Source organism: Bicyclus anynana, chromosome 5 (assembly GCF_947172395.1).
Source record: "Bicyclus anynana chromosome 5, ilBicAnyn1.1, whole genome shotgun sequence".
In the NCBI taxonomy this organism is placed as follows: Eukaryota; Metazoa; Arthropoda; class Insecta; order Lepidoptera; family Nymphalidae; genus Bicyclus; species Bicyclus anynana.
In genome coordinates this window covers 4,900,682-4,924,339 of record NC_069087.1, presented here as the reverse complement: position 1 = coordinate 4,924,339, position 23,658 = coordinate 4,900,682, and the positions used below count along the sequence as shown (strand labels likewise).

Sequence of the window (23,658 nt, the reverse complement as noted above, 5' to 3'; positions counted from 1 at the left end):
CCATCCTCTTTGAAGTTATAGGACAACAAATCCTTTCGTATGAGGAGCTCTGCACCGTCTTGACGCAAGTAGAATGTCTGCTTAGTTCGCGCCTGCTGATCGTGCTGAGCTCAGGATCGTCCGAGCCTTTGGCACTTACGCCAAGTCTTAACTTTTTATATACCGCTCCATTGAATTCGCCCCCTGCACCTGTAGTCGATACACGCGTTAGTTTGACTGACAGACAAATAGTAGGGAAAGTGTTCTCTTTGAAGGACGGCGTCACTCGTGTGGCGAACGTGAAAACGTCTGGGCGTACTTATACTCGTCCGGTGATCCGTTCGTGCCCTCTACCGACTCAATGAAATCATTAGTAGTTTATTGAGCTGGAGGAGTGGCTAGGAGTAGGTAGTTAATAAGTAGACACTCATAATATAACATAACATAACATAACATAACATAACATAACATAACATAACATAACATAACACAAGATAACATACCATACCATAACATAACATAACATAACATAACATAGCATAACATAACATAACATAACATAGCATAGCATAACATAACATAACGTAACGTAACATAATATAAGAAAACTTAAAATAAATTAACACTGTACTGTAATAGATTATAGGGACGCTTAATATACATTACGTATCGAGCACTCTACGGTTTAGTTTGGAGCTTTTTTAATGGGTACCCATTAAGGGGGGGCGTATGGTTACGCCAGCGTTTAAATCCTCATATTATACCTTACCTGTTCCTAAACCATTAAACCTGAAGTCCCTAACCTTACCTTAAAATAAGGCACAATATATACTGGCCACACCATATTGTGGCTAGCAACACTGCGTGGACACTATGCCCGCGCGGACAGTACGAAACCTACCGCGGTGATGATATAAGCCGTTAAGTACTATCGAGTATGCCACGTGTGAACGCGAAGTGCATCTCGGGATGGTGATGATATAAGCCATCCGTTCAGTGTGAACATTATATAAAAGTGTGAATGTGTGCCTAAACTGTACCTTCCATTTGTCTCGGGGTTTCTTAATTGCTGTATTCCCCGAGCAATTCATATATATGGTGACGTCTCATAAACCAGTGGTTGGCCGGTCATCTTCTCGAAGTCGGCGGGAAACGCGAGTGGATATCAAAGGTATGTGCCATATTATTCCCGTCTGGTTCCTGTCCGAGCCCTGCCATATCACATCTTAAATCCCAAATACAGTCCACTTTCGAAGCATACGTTGGCGTCATCAATTTTATTTCCGCCAGGATACAATGACTGATCCTGGGCTCCATACAATTTTCCATTTTAAAAACTTGATGTGCCATTGAACGTATTTTTCAATTCCTAGGTTAGAACAATATTCTAACTTAACATTCTATATAAATAGTTAAACAAAGCCAATATTTGATTTTGTATATTTCGATAAAGATTTGTATCTATCTATGAATGCAATACAAATCTCTACTTGTGTATTCAAACAGTAGATAGGGACTAACCGCTCATGGTCTACGCAACACGGTGTTTGATCACTTTGATGGATCACATATCATGACATAATGACGCCGTGAAACGCATCGTGGAGAATTCCTACTGCATTATACTATTTTTCATGCATGATAGGTCAGTAGCTAGCTTATCTTTATTTTTCTCATGGCTTGTCGTGGTGCAGTCGTTAAGGTAATTTTGATGACCTATCTGGCTCTGTTGGTATTGCTGAGGTTTTCAATAGATAGTTGGATTTCTAGTCCATTTCTAATCAATTCAGGATTTAATAATTTCTAAATTGACTCAGGTCTCGTCGCAAGCATTGACCCTGACTAGTCACCATCCTGCCGGCAAAGATATACCCGTCCATCAAGAAGTTTCAAGAATGGAAAACAAGGGTTATTGCGTTTTTTTAAGAGATTCTGAATATCAACTAAGTGCTTTAGTATTGCTTGGTGGTATATACGTATTGATTTTATCATCTCCTAAGGTTGTGCCGTGGTTTGTTGTGACTATAATATCTCCCGTATAGATGTAGACTGTAGAGATCTATAATCTACAGTCTATAGATCTATAGTCTATAGACTATCCCGTATAGAGATTTACTCGTAACGGCATATCTGAAAATTGTTCAAGAGGATAATAGGTAATTGTAGACCAAATTGTGGGAGTGTATGTGTAGATAAATTAAACAGATTTTTCAGAGCCGTCTATGTTGTCATTTGTTTCAACTAAAGGAAGGAAAAACTAATTTCAAGGTTAATGTAGTACCTTGGACTCTCATGTTTTAAGGAAAAATCAAAGTTACGGAGCAACTTATTCAAGACCAACTTAAAGTGATGATTACAACAGTAAGATAGTAGATTACTTAAATATCTAACACAAAACAAGTATAGCCAAGACTAGAAATTTAGTAGGCCAGGTGAAACTAGAATAATTGCCGAAGATAAATTCTCTAATTATAAGTAGTGTATTGTTACATGAAGATTAAATTGCTCGATAATGAGAGCTTAAAACTGGGTTAAACCAATACAACTAAACAAAATCATTAACCAGACATTGGAAATTACACAGACAAATCAAATCGTAGACTAAACATAATGAGGCCATGCAAGTTGATAAGCCGCTTTAAACAAATCAAGTTCAATCGTGAAAAAAGTATTGATACTAAGGCTATGCCGGGCCATCAATTCACATGACATTGTGAATAATAATGAGATTGCAAATTAATCTATGCTGCAATGCAATCGATTCGCAGCCAGACAGACATAGAGGCGATTAGGAAGCGTTATAAAAACACTTCATAAGCTTAAATGATTTTATAAGGGGACCTGGTATCGATTTTAAAACCCTATAATGTGATGACTGAGGGGAGACAGGGTTAACGCACGCGGCGGCATTCGACAAGGATCCGTGGATCAAGGCTTGCTTGCCAAAACGAGATGCCATCTGTGTGGTACACACTAGCCCTCGAATAGCGTATATAGACTTTGACTTGATATTTTTTCCCGCATTGGGAGCCTGAGTGATTTATGCGTTAATAAAAACTTTATTAACTGATTGATAAGATTTTTTTTTAATCGTTTCATAGACGTAGATAATTACGATTTTTTTTTACTGTAGCGGAGTAATGAAGCACGTTTTTTGTAAGCAATTGTTGATTTATCAATTGAAGTTTACTAACATATAGTAGCTGAACCCTGACACGCTTTAATATTAATTGACACTAAAATATAAGTAGATAAATAATAGTCATTGGTCTAACAAAAAACTAAAAAAGAAATGGTTCATGTGGTAAATTTTAAATGGTCCTTCGGGTCCAGTCGACCACATTGTGGTTGAAACTCGATTTTGATGCTACAGCTGATTAAGCATGCGCATTTCATTGCGAGCCTTTTTCAAATGTTCGCTATGATCCACTTTTTGTACGGTGTCATATAACGGAAGGATTGGAAACAATAGGCGAAACATTAGCTGGCTACAGCTACAAACTGACGCCATCGTTCGCACTGACATTTGCATGGAAAATCAATACAATGCATATAAGAGACAAACAAACATTTGTATGTGAGTTGTGACCAAAGTTCATTCTTACTGCGAACATATTAAAAAATATACATTTTTTCCATTCAATGACTAACCGTCTAGCATGCAGCGTCGCGAATTCAAATCATCTTCCCCGAATTCGTCGTGGAAACCAGTTTCCTTCGCCACATCCATGTTTCACTTCACACAAGCATCACACACACTGTTCAGTGTTCACGCACTATCACAAAATAAAGCCATATCACGGAATTCTTTCGGAACTTAACGCTGCGTTATCGTTTTTGAATATAAATAAACGCAAACGCGACAGTAGTCGTGCACCGGCCGTTCAATGTCAGTATTGACTGGATCAATTATGCGACAGCGTGAAAAGCCGCGTGTCGCAAGTCTCGGACTTCGGCAAAATATCGGAACAGGGGCGGCGCATGCGTGATCCAGGGTTTTTGTTCTTGCACGCCTGCGCGGCGCAGTCGATACCGCCAGGCGTAGTGGCGTCGCCGGGGCGCCATGCACCACTGGGCGCGTTCACTCAGATCTTAATTGGCGAATTGATTACGGTTTCCGAACATTGTCCTTCGCAATCATGACGTAAAAGTTTAAGGTCGTCTACCTAATATGTATGCCGTACCATACCATAGCATATTGTGACAACAATATTGAGTTTATAATGTAAGCGTCATTAATTTAATTAATTTAAATAAAAATGAATAAATTATTTCGTACTAGAAATGAAAAAAAATCATTAATAAAAGATACTTACTTCATAATTTATGTGTAATATTTTCATTTTCTTTACTCAGTCATTCATATTCCATTGAACAATAAAGTTACTAGTTCAATGACACCATAAAACGCCAAACGCCTGCTAAAATAAGTAGAGCAATTCATCATACTATTAGATATACACGGCATATAAATTACTGGTAGGCGCCTGCATGTCTAAGCAAATAAGATGACTATACGTATTTTTATATTCTATTGTAGACTTTCAAAGTAACAGGCCAGCATTCAGTTATTTTATATTTCCATTTAGTAAGTTTCCTATTAAATATTTTAAATTATAACAAATGTATAACAAGCGAGTTAATAAAGTAATAAGTATTTTTAAGGTTTGTTTTTTGACTGGTAGGTCATTTTTCTTATGGATTTTCCACTGTTTCAATTATTAATTGTGTTTTGATTTTACTAATGAATTAATCCGAGAAATTCTTACCGAAACGGAATATATTCATACGATTTAAGGCGCTGAGAATTGAGATAAACCTACCTAATTTTTTTATAAATATCAGCTATTAAGTAATCTCAAAAATTCATTAACATATTTATTTAATATATCATATAAAAAAAATTGACACTTTGTTTTTTAAAAGGATATTAGCACTTAGAAGTGACAATTTTAAACATGACATCATTTCTTCGGTGGTCAGATTAAGCCGATGATGTCAGTTAACACTAAACGAATAACAAAATGTAAAGAAAACCTGTTAAAGTTAGTATAGCTGTGACCATTGTCAATAAATAAGGTGTCAAAACATGTTATCTACTACAAGGTTAATGTGTATTAACAACCGCGATGTGGTTTAAAACCTGTCGGTTATCTGATGCATTCATTCATCTTAAAGCACAGGTTTAAGTTTCAAATCGATTAACCTAATTATTCTGTATGCAAATACAACTTCCACATGACAATGATTCGTAACCCATTTTTTATCTATACCAATTGCTTGTTTGCTTGAACGCGCTAATCTCAGGAACTACTGGTTCGATTTGAAGCATTCTATCAGTGTTAGATAGCCCATTTATCGAGGAAGGCTATAGGCTATATTATCTCCGTATTCCTACGGAAACGGGAACCACGCGGCTTCAGCTATAATTTATAGTCCCAGTACTGATCGCAGATTGGCCGTACAAACAAATATGTAAATTAATGAATCACGCATTGTGCCATGTCAAGTGATAACTTGTCATGGTAGCGTAACGTAATCGTAACGTAACGCGTAACGGCACCACTTTGTCTGGCTTCCATTTCTCTCACGCATACGGCACCAGGTTTTATTTATCACTTCTTTCGAGCATCCCGAGACGCAAATGTTTTAAAGAATATTTGGCATATATTTTAAATATGACCAATATTACCATTCCCCTCCAACTAGTCGGCAAACTGTCTTGACTGGGGTGGGTACAATAATCCAGCGGGCGGGAAGCAAACCACGACCTCTCGAGGATAAGTTCGGCCCCTTAACCGCTAAGCTATTGAGGGTTCAACTTTTATTTACCACCTTATCCTTGCATAGATTGAGATTACTTAGTCTTTGCTAAGGACAGCGACAATCTTCAAATGACAGTATGACCCCGAGCTTATAAAAGGCTTTGAAGAGTCAAGGAGACTTCATCTTTATCTGACGAGACGAAGGTTACTGCTATGACCTTTTAAGATCGATTACCAGTTGTTAGATTTTTTTTTATTTGATTTTTCAACTTAAAAACGTTGTAGTATAACTTGAAATTCTATTCTATCTCTCATAGACAATAAGAAGCCTTATTCGGCTCACTGTTGAGCACGAGTCTCTTCTCAGAATAAAAGGGTTTAGGCTAATAGTCTTCTTACCTGAAAAGTTGGAGGTGCATGCCACGGACCTGATTCGAACCTACGCCCTCCGAATCAAAGGCAAAGGCATCACAAAAATACTAATACATTTAGTGCGGGGTTCATTATAAAAGTAATACGCTTTTGCGGCTTTTGTACCTTGGAACTTATTTGTCATTATTCTATTGTATTTTTTCTGTCGTTTTATTTCACAATACAAATCTATCTTTCTATTTATCTTTATACGACAAATCGTTAATATTAAGTTATTTGGACAAAAGCACAGTAATCGGTATAATTGGAAACCACACCAATTTCTAAAACTAGTTAGTAACACAGTTATCTGATAAATTCCTATGGTTAGAGCAAACAACGAAATTAGAAACTTTATAAGTAAACGGTGCGGTTATAAGTAGGTTGAAAAAAAAAACAAATAGCTTTTAGTTATGCTACTATAAATAGTAGTTATATTTTAAAAATGAGGTCGATTAATTTAATTCAAAGCCACAGAGTAACCAGAGTGAGTCTTTAGAAGCAACGTACTAAAGCCGGTGAAATCCAATAAAAAAACAAACATAACGCATCTACAAACTTTTTTCATAATTTGTATTTCAAAATTTAACACTAACAACAATTACGTAAATTAATATAATAATCAATAAAAATCTTATTTCTTTAGTTTTTGTGAACATTTTAAAATATTTTAAAACATAAGACGCCATTTTTCATGAATTATATTGAAAATTACTGTTGCGACGGTTCGTATCGTACTGACTCGAGAATGTATTACTTTTTGAATTTTGTATTAGGAGCGGCTACAACACCGTCATTTTCCGTACGCACCATCTGTATATTATTGACTAGCTGACGCCGCGCGGTTTTACCCGCGTGGTTCCCGTTCCCGTAGGAATATGGGCATAATATATAGCCTATAGCCTTCCTCGATAAATGGGCTATCTAACACAGAAAGAATTTTTCAAATAGGACCAGTAGTTCCTGAGATTAGCGCGTTCAATCAAACAAACAAACTCTTCAGCTTTATTATATTAGTATAGATTAATCTGTGTGCAAAGCATAGACATATACCCTTGTACGATATGTTCATAGATAAATGTGTAACAGATAACATTCCTACGTAAGTATTATACAGGCAATCAACCGATACATAATATGAATTGGATAATTATTATCAATTAACTATTACACAAGTGATAGCCGAAGACAATGAGAGTTTAGATAGAGATACAATTTATTACGGGGTGAGAGAACAAAGAGTCATTCACAGAACACAATAGTAAGATTATTTTATTGGCGAAAGCATGTTACGTAATTAACAGCTATGAAAATAATTAATGAACAACCCTAATGAGTTACGTCACAAACGGTGCCGACAACAGAGAGAGACAACAGTGGCCTTAGCCATGTGGCACGTCGAATCTCTTTATACAAACGCTAACGCTTCGAAAACTAAAAAAAAATATGGGATTGACATACTACTACTATACTAGCGACAGGTCACGTGATCAAGTTGTCGATCGGATCTGTCTTTCCTTTAGTTTTCGAAGCGTTAACGTTTGTAGAAATAGAATCAACATGCCACATGGCTACAGGCCCCAGATTTGTTTTATAAACATTATTATCAAATGAAACTTGATAAATGGTTCGCTCATGGTTTCATTTAGCTTTATTATGACTATTAAATGCATCCTCCACACAGTTACCTACTAAGTATTTGCTCTAGAAATATTTTATGTAATCTTCTATACAAATGAATGATAATCTTAATAACTGCTTGACAGATAACAAATAGTCTAAACTACAGAACAGACATCGCTAAAAGCTCTCTATGGTCTACTGAGCACAAGGGCTTGGAAGGTACCTAGCTACTTTAAGTACACGAAGAGAAGACGACAAAATATTTGGAAAAATATTAAAATATTATTTTGCTTAATTTAATGGACTATTTAAGCTTTTGTTTAAGTTATTGGTAATAGTTATTGTTTGACCAAACATTAAGAAATAATCTCTCCTCTGACCGCTCAACTTCAGATTATGTGTAAATACTTTTTGAAGATTTTTGTATACCTACCCAATCTACCACCTACTTACTTCCGAAAGTACTTATAAAAGCTTAAGCAGGTACATACACGACTGGGTCGTGTACATTTAAGTCAACTATACATAATAGATATTTATAGCACTCTATCCATTTACAACAGTTTTGCTATAAACGCCTCCAATTATCCAATTACGTTTACGAAATATGCAGTCTTGTGTTTTTTAAAACAGTAATTAAGTACAGAATGTGTTTCACAGACACATTCAGATCAAACGATAAACACCTTCGAGTGTTACGGAGGTTTTTGTAACAGCCGTCGCGTGCCGGCCTCCGTGGGATCTGAACACCATTGTTCCACTTAAACAGGCCAATTTATCAGCAAACCTTCGGTGAAAAGAAAAGTAAATATGCTATCTTTTATTCTAGGTACTTGCTATAAGGTACTTGCTATAAGGTACTTGCTTTAAGGTACTTGTTATAAGGTACTTGTTATAAGGTACTTGTTATAAGGTACTTGCTTTAATGTGCTTGTTATAAGGTACTTGCTATAAGTCAAGGAATATTTGTAAATTGAAGCAGGTTAGGCAGGTAGAGCCATTAGTTGACCTAGTCAGATTTTTCCGGGATAAAAAGCCTTCATGTTGCTCAATAACGTCTTCTATATTCCTGTGAAAATTCCAGTAAAATCGGTTATGCCTTTTCAAAGATTAGTAGCCCGGACAAACAGACAAACATACAAACGAAAATTTGAAAAAAGGTCACTTGTGTTTTAGTATCGTGTAAATAACTAAAAGCACTTGAGAATACATATTTAATTTGAAATCACAGACAGACATTTGATTTCGGTAGTATGTAGATACGAGTACCTACATATTGTATAATTATTGTCATAAGACAAGTACCTACTTACCTAGTCCTACCACAGAATACATAATGAAAAGTAGTCCTCCTAACAAAGTCTTTACGGCTAATTAAAGGAGAACGGAACAGAACAAAACAAAAAATAATTAAAGGATTTGATTTCTAATCTATGGTGCCCTTTCCCCTCTAACAAAACAAAAACTCTGAGAAAGTGTAAGATACGACTTATTCATTTGGATACGACATGGGTGGTCATCGAGTACGCAAGACGTCAGTGAACAAAAATCTTAATTAATTTTATACTAGCAGACGACGCGCGGATTCACCCGCGTGGTTCCATTCCCGTAGGAATACGGGGATAAAATATAGCCTATATCACTCGGGGACAGTGTAGCTTTCTAACAATGAAAGAATTTTTCTAATAGGTTCAGTAGTTCCAGAGCCAAAACATACAAACAAACAATCAAATATTTCCTCTTTATAATATTAGCATAGATTTCGGTTACGTGAACTGTTGATGGATGCAGTAATAAATGCGTTACAAATAGTTAACACTAACACATTATTGACCTACAAAGTACGAGTAACAGTTACCGATGAAATACGTGAGGATGCAACAGCGGAACTTCAATACATAAACCTACATAGATAAGTATACCAACAAGTTGAATAGGAACTGATGAGTCTGTTTATAATACTAATAGTTCCTAAGTCTACTTGACATTTATAGAAGCAGCGGCGCAGAGCGGTACATTAAATAATCGATTTATACAATTTTCAATTCAATTCATCATCATCATTAACAATAACAACCCATTTACGGCTCAATGTTGAGCACAAGTCTCCTCTTACAATGAGAGGGGTTAGGTTGTCCCACCACGCTGGCCCAATGCGGATTGGCAGACTTCACACCCATAGAGAAAATTCTCAGGTATGCAGGTTTCACGATGATTTTACTTCATCGTTTGTGATACTTAAAATGCACATAACGCGCTATAGAATGGCCGTAATCCAAATCTACGAGTATCAAAATACATATATTCTTACAAGAAATTCCAGTATCAATTAAAATATGGCTTATATATTGTCTGACTACTTACTACACTCTCCTAATTTGACCATATCTACACATTGATAATTGAGTAACTTAACCACTAGGCTAAAGAAGCAGTTAAATCACATTTTAATAAGGAAACCGTAACATTTATCAGTCATTACTTATTATACAATCTATTACATTATTCACATACGTTTTGCGTATATTAGGGTAACGATTATCACCTACTTTTTTACGTACGTGGTCAATTACAAATTGCTTCCTGAGCGAGATAAGCAGGATACTATGCATCCAAACATATTTTTGTGTTGCGTAATACTGGTTTTACGGGTTTTTAATAATTATCTTATAAAGAGGAAATAATAAAAGATTTTTTTTATTAATTGCCCGAAACACCAAGTAACACGGTCCCACGGCCTACTAGTGCTACTTTTGAACATTCTCTTAACTAATCGGTACCTACGTGCATTTTGTGACATCAATTTTGATTTTTGACACACTATCATACCAATCTTATGTTTTGTTTGTAGTATATCTACTAGCAGACGCCCGAGATTTCCTTTGCTACAAAATCGGTGTAAACTTTTTTTGTAACCTACGTGTCCATTTTTTTGAAGATAGAATTGATTTAGTTAGTTATTCTTAAAAGAAAAATAATGATATCGTGGACTTCTTAGAACTATAAAACCATGCATTGTATAGAAGGGCGGCTTGAATTTTTCCGACTCTTACAACAATAATTGTTTTATTTTCTACTAGCCGACGCCCGCAACTTCCGCGTGAAACTCGATGTAAACTTTCAACTACCCCTATCCTACCTCTACCATACCCCTACCCTACCCCTAGCCTACTTTTCTGGTTGATTTTTTACACCTTGTGTCCGAAAAACCCAAATATCTTACGGAACCCTATTTTTTTCCAAAATAAAATTTATATATTATTTATGTTACTTGTGGATAATATAGCTTTCGAATGGTGAAAGAACTTTTAAAATTGGTCCAGTAGTTTTTGAGCCTATTCATTACAAACAAACAAACATACAAACAAAGTTTTCCTCTTTATAATATTAGTATAGATAAATCCGCTGTTTCATTCTTCACATCGCGTACATAAATTGGTGGTTTATGTACGTTTGGTTATTGGTGTAGGTATACGTAACTAAAAACATTGTGAACGGATATCTTGAATAGTTCCCGTTTTTCCTGTGACACGATTAAATAACCTTATTTACCACAAATACTTTCAGAGGATAGCGGACATAAGCTTATACTCGGGCGAGCCTTTATTTTTTTATCGGCTTATAGCGTTATGTGTCGTTGACATCTGTGTTAATTTCTAGTCTATGAACACGTGTAGGGGAATTTTCAGGAGGGCTCTGTTGCAAGGCTTCCAACAAAATAACCTACTTTGGATTATGGCTAACTACCCGCACCTTTGAGGCGAGTGAAATATGAAAATAATATTATCTCTCTTTTTTTTATTGAGAAAGAATACAATAAGGAACTTAAGCTAACTTATCCTAATAACTGTACAAATCATGCCCACATGGAATGGTGGCAAGAATACTGGCCGCATTTCCGCGCTGGACAGCCAGGCTGATCCTTTGCGCAAAAAATGAGCCAGCCCTTTTTTTTTAATCTTTTACAAGTTAGCCCTTGACTACAATCTCACCTGGTGGTAAGTGATGATGCAGTCTAAGATGGAAACGGGCTAACTTGTTAGGAGGAGGATGAAAATCCGCACTCCTTTCGGTTTCTACACGGCATCGTACCGGAACGCTAAATCGCTTGGCGGTACGTCTTTGTCGGTAGGGTGGTAACTAGCCTCCCACCAGCCAGACCGGACAAATTAAGAAAATCTCAATCTGCCCAGCCGGGGATCGAACCCAGAACCTCCGTTTTGTAAATCCACCGCGCATACCACTGGGCCTTCTGTCACCAGTCGAGGCAACCAGCCGCGGTGAAATGCTTCGGTAAAATTTTTTGGCACTGCGACTCCATGGCCGAAGGGTCTCCACGGCAAAAGGTACAAATATGTAACTCTCTGTCAGAGAGGCATACTTGAGCCACTTACCGGTTTCAGCTTTTTCTGCTGCACCTCCCGGTCTTGATTCTGTCTCCCTGATATGACACGGTGCTAATGTGTCGACTCATGTAGCGTCCCATATTAGGGCCCGCCCCATTTCCCAGGGAACTAGCGTCAATCCATCAGGTCTCTTGCCATCATCCCGACTGATTCCTGACGGCTCGATTAGCGCAGGAATATTATCTAAGTTATTATTGAGGTGGTAGTAATATAGCGGTCAGATTAGTACACAATAGGGACTTTAAAATAGCACGGTTCTAATATGTCAGTAAGTACCTAACACCTACGATTCTGCTTTATTATTTTTTAGTATTCAACATCATCATCATCATCGTCGTCGTCGTCGTCGCCGTCGTTTTCGTCGTCGTCCTCGTCGTCGTCGCCGTCTTGGTCGACGATATTGTTATACTAGAAGCTCAATACTGTCGGTGATCGGAACAAATATGAAATCTATTAGCCTACGTTTGTAAATACGAATTACACTATACTATAGATCGCTAAAAGCTCATAGAAATGTAACTTCATGTTGTAATTGAAATGTAGCATTATACTTATTATATCAATTTTTGTTTACTAGTTCCATTACAAGACATTTCCCGCGAAAGTATGACGCAAGTTATTTCCGCTTTACTTAAAGCCCTTTCTACGTCAACAGGAAATGAACGGAAGACGCAGTTCAGGTCGAATACTGTGCAGAATTAATTGTTGCACAAGGAAAAGTTGTGATTACAACGAAAAATCTAGTATAACTAAAATGGATAATAAAATATGTCTAAAGTACAAACAGCCTGACCCATGCCAATTAAACTGAGCTTTCGCGTTTTAGTATTCATAGAATATTTATATTTTACAGACTAGACTAGCAGAATGAAATAGTAGATTGTTATACAAGGGGCTAAAAAGACATTATATACGAAGTATTTTTAGGGCCTGAGACGAAGGCGAGGGCCGCCTAAATAGAAACCGAGTTTATAATGGGTTAAGCCCCACGTGTTACACTCTGCTTTTCACTACGATTGCGAGAAAATAAAATAGTTTAGTACAATATTCAATGGTATATTTTATTTGAAAATTAAAATGTAGGTACAAAATGCTACAACTTTGGATGTTTAGGGGAAATGCTTTTACCCGGTAACTTAATTTCCGACTACAGTGAAGTTGAATAATGAATATGAGGGGTAAACATGTTAGATAATTGTTTAAAAAACACCATGCGTAAGTTGTAAGTAAAAATGCACTTGTTGTTCTTTTCTCCGCTTATTAAATTTTTCGTAAGTAGGTGTTTAATTTGTAAATCTTTTTTGATCCATCTCCAAATTAAGGTCACCATTCTCACTAGATGAAGACATAACAATTAATGTTGCGAAATTTGTAAATTACGTTCACACAAGAACGCTGCATTTTATTCCAATTCCAAGTTTTATTTTTATTAAATAGTCAGGACCTTACCTCTGGCTCAATCGCTTGACGCGCGGAGCCATATAGCCTCCTTCGATATAAAGTAGGCTAGTACTTGGCTAATACTCGTAACAGACAATAATTAAAAAAACAAAATTACTTTAGCCCCTAGAGGCTAATGCTTGTTTAGCCCCGCTGTGGAGTGGTAATATGACAATGTTATGTCATGAATCCCTTGAGGAGTAATGAAAATCGCATAAAGATCAGTTCGTTAGTTTTCAAGATAATTGCGTACAAACAGAGAAGCGGCGGAGGACTTTGTTTTATAATATTTGCAGTGGCGGATTTGCAAATTTGCCGCCAGTAGGCTATTGAATTTTTATAACCCCTACTGAACTCTGAAATTCGATAGGTATCCTAGTTCGCAATCAATACAATTGCCATAAATTGTGTCAATAAAATTGCAAGTTTAAATATTTTAGTATAGACTGTACAGGACTAAAATTTTAAAATTATCTTTACAGTTTCTTTATTTCTGTAGAAGAAAAAGTTTTTTGGGTCAAATTTGCCGTCCCCTTAAATCTGCCGCCCTAAGCTCCAGCCTCCTTAGCCTACTGGTAAATCCACCACTGAATGTTTGTGTAGATTCGCATAGAAATTAAAATATTTTCAACGGTCTTAGTAGCGTGTTACTAACGTGTATTATGTATTCTGTGGTAACGGTGTAAAACCAAGGTGTGGTTTTAGAATACACGTATGTATTCATATATTCACAACCAGTGTTCGCAGGTATACCTACATCTAGGAGGTCTACAATATCTCATTCAAACGGAAATCCTAGCGGACTAGAATGTCGCCGGATTATGTCAATTACATAATTAAACTGGTCACTTTTAGCAAAGCATGGATTTATTTTACTACTATGAAAAGAATTGTATTGTATTGTGTATTGTAGATGTCACGAAAAAAGAGAGTTGATGGTAACCTTGGTTGTGAGTAATATCATGCCTACAAATTAACATTTATTTGGTGTAATACGACATACGTACGTATATTATTATTGTAAATTAAAAATAGATTAATAAATATATACTACGTAAAATATGTAAATAATAGGTGAAATCCAAATACTTAGTAGTAATTATATCTGTCCCCAGAAGAGTAAAGATGGCATTTTAATCGAATTTCTTTATAAATTTACTATTTTACAAATAGTTTATGTTCACGTTATTTTATCTTAAATACGAGCCTAATGTTTAAAACCCCATTTTGTCTATAACAGTTCTAGCATTATTTAAGCATTTGAACAGATGATATTCCACCGTTTAGACTGTGTTTATTTTGGTGAAATTAAAAATTTTTTTTGGTTCTTATTATAGGTTATAAGAAAAATAGTAAAACCGAATCAAATGCGTAGCAATAATTTACAATAACAAAATTAAAAGTAATTACGATTGAATAAAAAGTACAAACGATTGAATAATACTCTCGGTGCACATTTTACGTGACACCATAAACATGAACAAGACAACCGGCAAACCGTTTGTACCATATTGATAACATGCCCATATTATTTCCGCCTTCCGGACACACGATGCCAGATGTATAATGTTTCTACAGATGCGGTAATATTATACGACCCGACGTAACTTGGTTGAGCGTCTCACGTTACTTGTGATCGTAGGCGTAACAATCCAAACGTAAATATTAACGTTGTTTCTATAAAGAATTACCTTGGAATTAATGTTTTTTTAACCCCTGAAGCAACAAGAGGGGTAGGGCTGTCTGTATGTCTGTCTGTCAGTCTGTGTGTGGCACCATAGCTCCTGAACGGATGAAACGATTTCAATTTAGTTTTTTTTTTGTATCAAAAGTGCCATTTAAAAGTTGTGGGGGTTGAAAGTGGGGAAGAACAACCAATTGTCTGGAAAATATACTCGAGTGGGGTCTCAAATGAAAGCGCGCTGAAAGAGAATATTGACGACTTGATCGTCGGGTGTTTTCAAATTCTTAAAAATGGCATTATACCAATATTTTGTTAAAAAAGCGATAAGATGTTTTTTAATTTTTGTATTCTTTACTAGTTAGCCCTTGACTACAACCTCACCTGATGGTAAGTGATGATGCAATCTAAAATGGAAGCAGGCTTATTTGTTAAGTGGATTATGAATATCCCCACCCCTTGCGGTTTCTACACGACATCGTACCGGAAAGCTAAATCGCATGGCGGTACGTCTTTGCCAGTAGGGTGGTAACTAGCCATGGTGGAAGCCTCCCACTAACCCTGGAGCAATCAAGAAAACCTCAATCGGCCCAGTCGGGGATCGAACGCAGAACCAAAAAATACGTTATTGGGATTTTTCTAACAAGAAAAATATTAATAGCAGCCTGGAATTGGGAAGTTGGTGGTGTTAGTACGCCCCCCGTGCCTCGGAGAGCACGTAAAGCCGTCGGTTCTGCGTCTGATCTCTCACCGGTCGTGTCGGTCTGCCGTCTCATCGGACTACGAGAGTGAATTAATAAAGAGTGCACCAGTGCTTGCGCACACACTTGACCTAAGAATCACTTCAATCAATCCAAGGAGCACTTCACACTCTAATATCTCTTGCGTATATGGCTAATTACAACATGAGATTGGCCGCTGCGCCATGGTCGAAAAATTCCATCGAGAGCATTTGACTATTTGACTGATAATATTCGACTACTCCAACTACAGAGTTTATTACGTTTTTTTAGGTTTTTGTTTTTAATAGGTGAATACCAGATTTACTGCCAGTCCTTATTTGTCTTTGCGTAACGGTAACTCGTATCACTAATCCAAGGAAAAGAACTGGTACGTTCATTACATGAAAAACGACGACGACTGAATGTTAATACCATACTGTTGCATGTACCTAAGGTTTTATATAAGCTACATTTAGAGAATGTAGTTAACGATGTAAGAAAAGTCTTAATCTAAATAATCTCAATATATGAAAGTAAGGTGGTAAATATAAGTTGAAGCCTCAATAACTTGATGATACGTGAACGTGATAGTGCAGTGGATATGACCTCTGTCACCGATGCCGGAGGACGTAGGTTTATAGTGCCTTTTAAGAAATTAAATATCACGTGTCTCAATCAGTGAAGGAAAAACATCGTGAGGAAACCTGCATACCAGAGAGTTTTCTTAATTCTCTGCGTATGTGAAGTCTGCCAATCCGCATTGGGTCAGCGTGGTGGACTATTGGCCTAACCCTTCACATTCTAAGAGGAGACTCGAGCTCAACAGCGAGCCGAATATGGGTTGATAATGATGATGATGATGGTGTAATACACTAAAGCTAAAATAGACTAGATAATATAGAGAAATCAGAAAGATCATGTTTATAAAACTTACTGTTTATTTAAAAGGACTGACATAAACTATAATATCAACGCTGTGACACAGGCTGTGCGGTGCTGTGCGGAATTTCAATCCTGAAAATGATGAATTAATGCGGAATCTATAAGCCGACGACATAAGCAGATATTTTAATTTTTGACGGCCTCTGTGGCGCAGTGGTATGCGCAGTGGATTTTCAAGACGGAGGTCTTAGGTTCGATCCCCGGGCTGGGCAGATTGAGATTTTCTTAATTTGTCCAGGTCTGGCTGGTGGGAGGCTTCGACCGTGGCTAGTTACCACCCTACCGGCAAAAACGTACCGCCAAGCGAATTAGCGTTCCTGTACGATGCCGTGTAGAAACCGAATGGGGGGAGGGTGTGGATTTTCATCCTCCTCCTAACAAGTTAGCCCGCTTCCATCTTATACCGCATCATCACTTACCATCAGGTGAGATTGTAGTCAATGGTTAACTTGTAAAGAATAAAAAAAAACCGATCGGGATTGTATTTTCTACGTACAGCCTAAACTACAAGGCAAAAATGTTTAGCAACTCCTGGAATAAAAAATAAAGCATTTAAGTAAATTATACTGAAATTAATTAGAATAAAATTAAGCTGATGTGTGGAGTAATATCATTCAATAAAATCATACAAACATTCTTGCAGCTGTTTCTGGTTAGCCAGAAACAATGGGACATCTTGCGTATCTGAACTTAGCCAAAGGTTAGGTACGTTCATCGCTACGTACTGCTAGCCCTAAGCGTCGATAAGATAACATGGACATGAATGTAAGCGGAGAGAAAGTTAAACAGCTACCTATATAGGTTATTGGATCTAGTTCTACGTTTACCTCATCAACTCAAGAATGGTAATAGATATTATGATTGGGGTTAATACGCGGGACTGAATTTAGTAGATTAACATCTAGGTAAGTCCTTGTCTATCTGTTAATCTACTACGTAAATATAGTTATTAGCTACTAGATCAATACATACTAGATAGGGCATATTTTATGGTTAGGATATTTTGATTTTGAAGTGCCGATAGCAGAATAACTTCTACTTTTGTAATTGTTGAATTCCAGGCACGCATATCTTAATTTGATAATATAAGTATGTGCCAAATTGGCGGTTTGTTGTAAAAACCATAGTTGTAGGTAGGTTAGGTTAGGTTAGGTAATAGTCGTGATAGCCCAGTGGATTGACCTCTGCCTCCGATTCCGGAGGGTGTGGGTTCGAATCCGGTCCGGGGCATGCCCTCCAACTTTTCAGTTGTGTGCATTTTAAGAAATTTAATATCACGTGTCTCAATCGGTGAAGGAAAACATCGTGAGGAAACCTGCATACCAGAGAATTATCTTAATTCTCTGCGTGTGTGAAGTCTGCCAATTCGCATTGGGCCAGCGTGGTGGACTATTGGCCTAAACCCTCTCATCTGAGAGGAGACTCGAGCTCAGCAGTGAGCCGAATATGGGTTGATGACGACGAGGTAGGTACATATTATGCTAAGTTCAGTAGTTTTTGTATAAGCAACAGCACAATTATATTTAATTAATGTTCAATATATGAAGAATACAGATTCCCATGCTCTGTTAATACGAATTATAATTTGTAAAAAATTACTTAGTTACAAAATTAATATAAAACTAATTTACGACTTTTAGTATTACCCTAAAAAGAATATTTATTTTGTTTGTGGCTTTCAGATCTATACTAATATTACAAAAACGAAAGTAAGTCTGTCTGTTTGTGTGACTTTTTCACAGCTGAACCGATTTGAATGAAATTTGTTATAGACAAAGTAGGTAAACCTTGGAGCAAATCATTGACTACTTTTTCCCAGAGTAATCCAGGGAGTAAAAAAACAGATTTTACGCACACGAAGTTGCACGCGTCCGCTAGTTATTGAATAAATTAGTCAAAGAAGCATTCACAATTCCACGTGGGCATTATTTTGTTTAGTTATTAGAATAAGTTAGCTTAAGTTCCTTATTGTATTCCTTCTCAATAAAAAAAAAGAAAAATGATTTTGAAAGATAAAAAAAGTCAAAGAAGAAGAAATGTTCTTAGGTATCGCTCAGCTTAGATATACAGCGTGAATAGCAAGTCGTCCAGTCCCCCAACATTACACGGACAAATGAGTTTCATTACAAATGTAAGCAAATTGTATGGATGGTCGTGAAAGCGGGCTATCTCGCTGTCAGATGAACACTATACAGCGGGGACTGATGTCGTGGATACTCTATCAAACTTTGTAACCATTACCATAAACTGCCACTGGAAATGCTCATTACTCGTTTATGTTGCGAACAAACAGAGAAAGTAAACATTGATGACCTAGAGTTGCATGAGAGAATGGATATACAAAATTATTTTTGACAACTACTATGAGTGTATTAAGGATTAGTAACTCTTATTCGGCTCACTTTTGAGCACGAGTCTCCTCTAAGAATGATAGAGGTTAGGCCAATAGTCCACCACGCTGCCCCAATGCGGATCAGCAGATTTCACACACCTCGAGAATAGGGATGATTTGATGACAGTTTTTTAAATTGTATATAAATTAAGAGTATGCTAGTAGTAAAGCAATTTTGTAAAAGAAATAGGGTATCTGCGATCATTACTTTCGCAGCTACAGGTATTTACGGGGTCAGATTTGCGGCGCAGCCGCGGATCCCTGAAATACGCCCCATAGAAAATGATACAAATTAATGACGTCGTAGATACATAATTATCGTTAGATTTGTATGGGCTTTAACACAAAATTACTAATGTCTTTGTTATTTTTGCGTTTATTGTTAATAGTTCTCATATTAAAAAATGTCACATTTAATGTAAAGAAGCTAAAACTGTATGAGTTTTCACCTAATTACGATAAAAGATTTATAATAGATTTTGAAATTTTACAATCTTGTTTATTTTGCAAATATACAGATAAATTTCTTTTTATATATATATATATAAATTAGTTAACATTGACCTTATTTACCCGAATGTATCATAAAAATTAATATGTTCTAATCTAGTCATCATCCCCATTAAGAAAATTCTCAGGTATCCTCACGATGTTTTCCTTCACCGTTTGAGAAAAGTGATATTTAATTTCTTGTGTACAAGTAAACTACTTGTACTTTACTACTTAGTAGTTTACTTGTACACAAGAACTACTATCAAAGTATGACAAATATGTGCAGTTTTATATCATCAACATCAGATATTACATTTCATGAACAATCATGCTAAACACCGGATATGTGGTGATAGTATGGAGAACGCAACAACTTGATGTAATTTAAATTGGTAGGTAAGTAATCGCTTTTTCTTGTAATTCTTCATTCGTTTATTGCTTCTGTGAGTATTAAATACATAATATTAAATGTGGCATCCTGAATGCATATTATGTAATATATAGATAATATCTAAATGCTAATAGGTACGTAATTTACTTTCGATTACTCTCTTATTTAATAAAAGTGACAAAATATATAGAACTTTCAACTATTTTTATATTATTTGTCAATTATTGTTTATAGTAAATAGTTTATTTCAGGGCCTAAAGCCATGTGGCACGTCGATTCTTTTTCTACAAACTCTAACTCTTCAAAAATTAAACAAATTTATGGGAATGATAGATTCGTTCGACAACTTGATCGCGTGACCTCCTGTGACGTCGATAGCAAATGTCATACACATATATTTTTTTTAATTATCGAAGCATTTGCGATTGTAGAAAGAAAATCGACGAGCCATATGGCTACACACCCAGGAGTCATAAGATGCTGTATGTTATCTGGAGTTGGAGACTTGGTTTGCAAATCGTTGGTCCCTTTTGTAAGGTAGATTAAAATTTCCCCTTCAGGTAGATTTAAAAATTGTACATTACTCAGATCTGAGTTCTATTCTTAGTTGCTAAATATTTGTTATCTTGGTCGATGTCAGTTATAGGGCGCACATGTAAAAGATCGGCGTTATAGCGTTACAATACGACACTGTGCAAAAAAACAGCCAGTTCGTTCGATAAAACTGCACAATCAGTCTTGTTTGTGCTGCTATACTATTGCCGTGTGAATCGACCATTATTTATCATAGTTAAGGTTTTTTTTAAATTCCTTACAAGTTAGCCCTTGATTACAATCTCACCTGATGGTAAGTGATGATGCAATCTAAGATGGAAGCGGGCTAACTTGTTAGGAGGAGGATGAAATTCCACACCCCTATCGGTTTCTACACGACATCGTACCGGATCGCTAAATAGCTTGGCGGTACGTCTTTGTCGGTAGGGTGGTAACTAGCCACGGCCGAAGCCTCCCACCAGCCAGACCTGGACCAATTAAGAAAACCTCAATCGGCCCAGCCGGGGATCGAACCTAGGACCTCCGGCTTGTAAATCCACCGCGCATACGACTGCGCCACGGAGGCCGTCAAATGATACCATTTTAAACTGAATCGTCATTTAAATTAGGCGAGATCGCAGGAAATTAAAAAAAAATCGAATTAATTTACAGTACTTAATACCTAAGATTTATTAGCAAGGAAGTATTTATTCATTATTATCATTAAGTAGGCCAATAGTATCTCATAAAGTTTATTCACCACGTCCGTCGTCCAACTTTAAATCGACGCCATCATAAATTTTACGCTCATTCCGAGAACGGTACGGAAATTACAAGGGACTCCAAACTCGGTGGTACTCGCCGGGAACGGTCACGACCAGGCTGAAATCTTGACATCCATTTTATAAAGGATTTGTTACGCTTGAGGGAAAGTGTATGGAATGCAAGCCCCCATTCGCACGAGCGCTTTTTTAACGGACGTTAGAGCGTTCAAATAGAACAAATGCATTCCCAAGTATACACGTCAGCGTTTTAAAAACGCTACGCTTTTTTTTCGAGCTGTGTTCCATTTTCAATTTTGGGCGTTGGAAATAGACCTTCATTAAACTTCATACTTTACGAGCGTTTTTTTTAACGCCCGTTAAAACCAACATATTTATTTAAAGTTTAAGGTATTTTATACGATTCAGCATTCCTAATACGCTAAAGTTCACCTAATTCTCTGTCTTGCACCTATAGCTACTAAATTGTAACTGAACTATGAAATCACCGGAAAAGGGCTCTAAACTTAATGTTTGAGTGTTACGAAATTCTAATTGTAGGATTTATTGATGTAAATTTGGTCTTAAATGAGATAATGCCATTAGATAAGCGCTCACTCCTGAGAACAAAAGCCTATGACAGTCAGATCTGCATCATCTTATAGAAGCTGAAAATATCTTAGCCAATACATTAATTATAGTTACTCGTATAAGTACGGTAGATAATTATGAAATTTGGACCGTGGTGGCTTTGAGAAGTTTCAAAAGTCTAACCCATCAACTTGTTTTTAGGGTTGTTCTTGTTTATAGGGCGTTTTTGCATGAAAAAAATATTTTAGTTCGTGTTTTTCATAGAAAAACACGAACTTTCCTTTAGTAAAGGGTTGTCACATAGCTGAGTATCTGAAGATGGGGACATGATTTATAATGATATAACGTTAAACAAAAGTCGTTTTATCAACACTAATATTATAAAGAGGTCAAGTTTGTGGTACCTATTATAGGTGAAATCTCCGGATCTATTGAACCAATTTTAAAAGTTCTTTTACCAATAGAAAGCTACGTATTTTTGATAATCATAGACTATATTTTATCTTCGCATACTAACGAGAACGAAAACAACGTGGGTGAAACCGCGTAGCGACGGGTAGACTTTTATAAAATGATATATCCTTAAACATACTTACTACTTCCCAATACTACTTACAAAGTGTATAGTTGCCTAGCGTACTTAACTACTTACCTACCTATTACCTATTGCACCTTAAAGTAAAAATAGTTCTTATTTTTAACTGATAAACTTATGTTCTATAAAACAAGGAAGGTCTGGCCGTGACACGCTTTTAGTCTATAATGCATATTCGCAAAACTACGTGGGAAACTTTCTTATTCAGTTTAATATCTATAGGGTTGTACTATGTTTGTAACCATATCTCACGAGTACGAGTGGAAAGGCTGGAGATATGAAAGTCATTTTGTAAAATGCAAATAATCTAATGCTAATCTAACCAAGTAAGTAGATATTAAAAGTAATTGTATGGTGATTACAGATTATACATACTCGTAATATACGAAGTAGAAGTACCTAATGTGCTGTGATATGCAAAGATGGAAATTAACGTATTAAGTATACATTTTTCTTAAACATTATTTATAATAAAAAAATATTGAATGAAAGTTTTTGACGGCCTCTGTGGCGCAGTGGTATGCGTAAATTTACAAGACGAAGGTCCTGGGTTCGATCCCCGGCTGGGCCGATTGAGGTTTTCTTAATTGGTCCGATTCTGGCTAGTGGGAGGCTTCGGTCGTAGCTAGTTACCACCAGATTTCGTGTAGAAATCGAAAGGGGTGTGGTTTTTCATCCTACTCGTACTAAGACTGCTTCCATCTTAGACCGCATCATCACCTAACATCAGGTGAGATTGTAGTCAAGGGCTAACTTGTAAAAAAAAAAAATTGGTAGTGCAGAAGTCCTCAACTGAGAGGTAATGGGTTCAATTCCCAGCACGAGACAGTTTAGAATTTTATAATTTCTAAAGGCTCCGTCTGGTCTGGTGGTAGGTATCGGTCGTGGCTAGTTACCACCCTACCGACAATAACGTACCGTCAAGCGATCTAC

General features: G+C 36.6%; 1 protein-coding gene across 2 annotated transcripts in view; it reads right to left on the bottom strand.

The window, feature by feature from the left end:
* Positions 1-23,658, bottom strand: part of LOC112055333 (cerebellar degeneration-related protein 2) — a 121,530-nt gene that overhangs the window by 38,311 nt on the left and 59,561 nt on the right. The window contains exon 1 of one of the 2 annotated variants that reach the window (XM_024095397.2): positions 3,631-4,053. The exons of the other annotated variant lie outside the window; for it this stretch is intronic. Within the exon in view, the coding sequence (XP_023951165.2) occupies positions 3,631-3,709 (79 nt within the window). The 5' untranslated portion in view covers positions 3,710-4,053. Of the gene's footprint in view, positions 1-3,630; positions 4,054-23,658 lie in introns of those variants that run through there. 2 annotated transcript variants of the gene reach the window in all.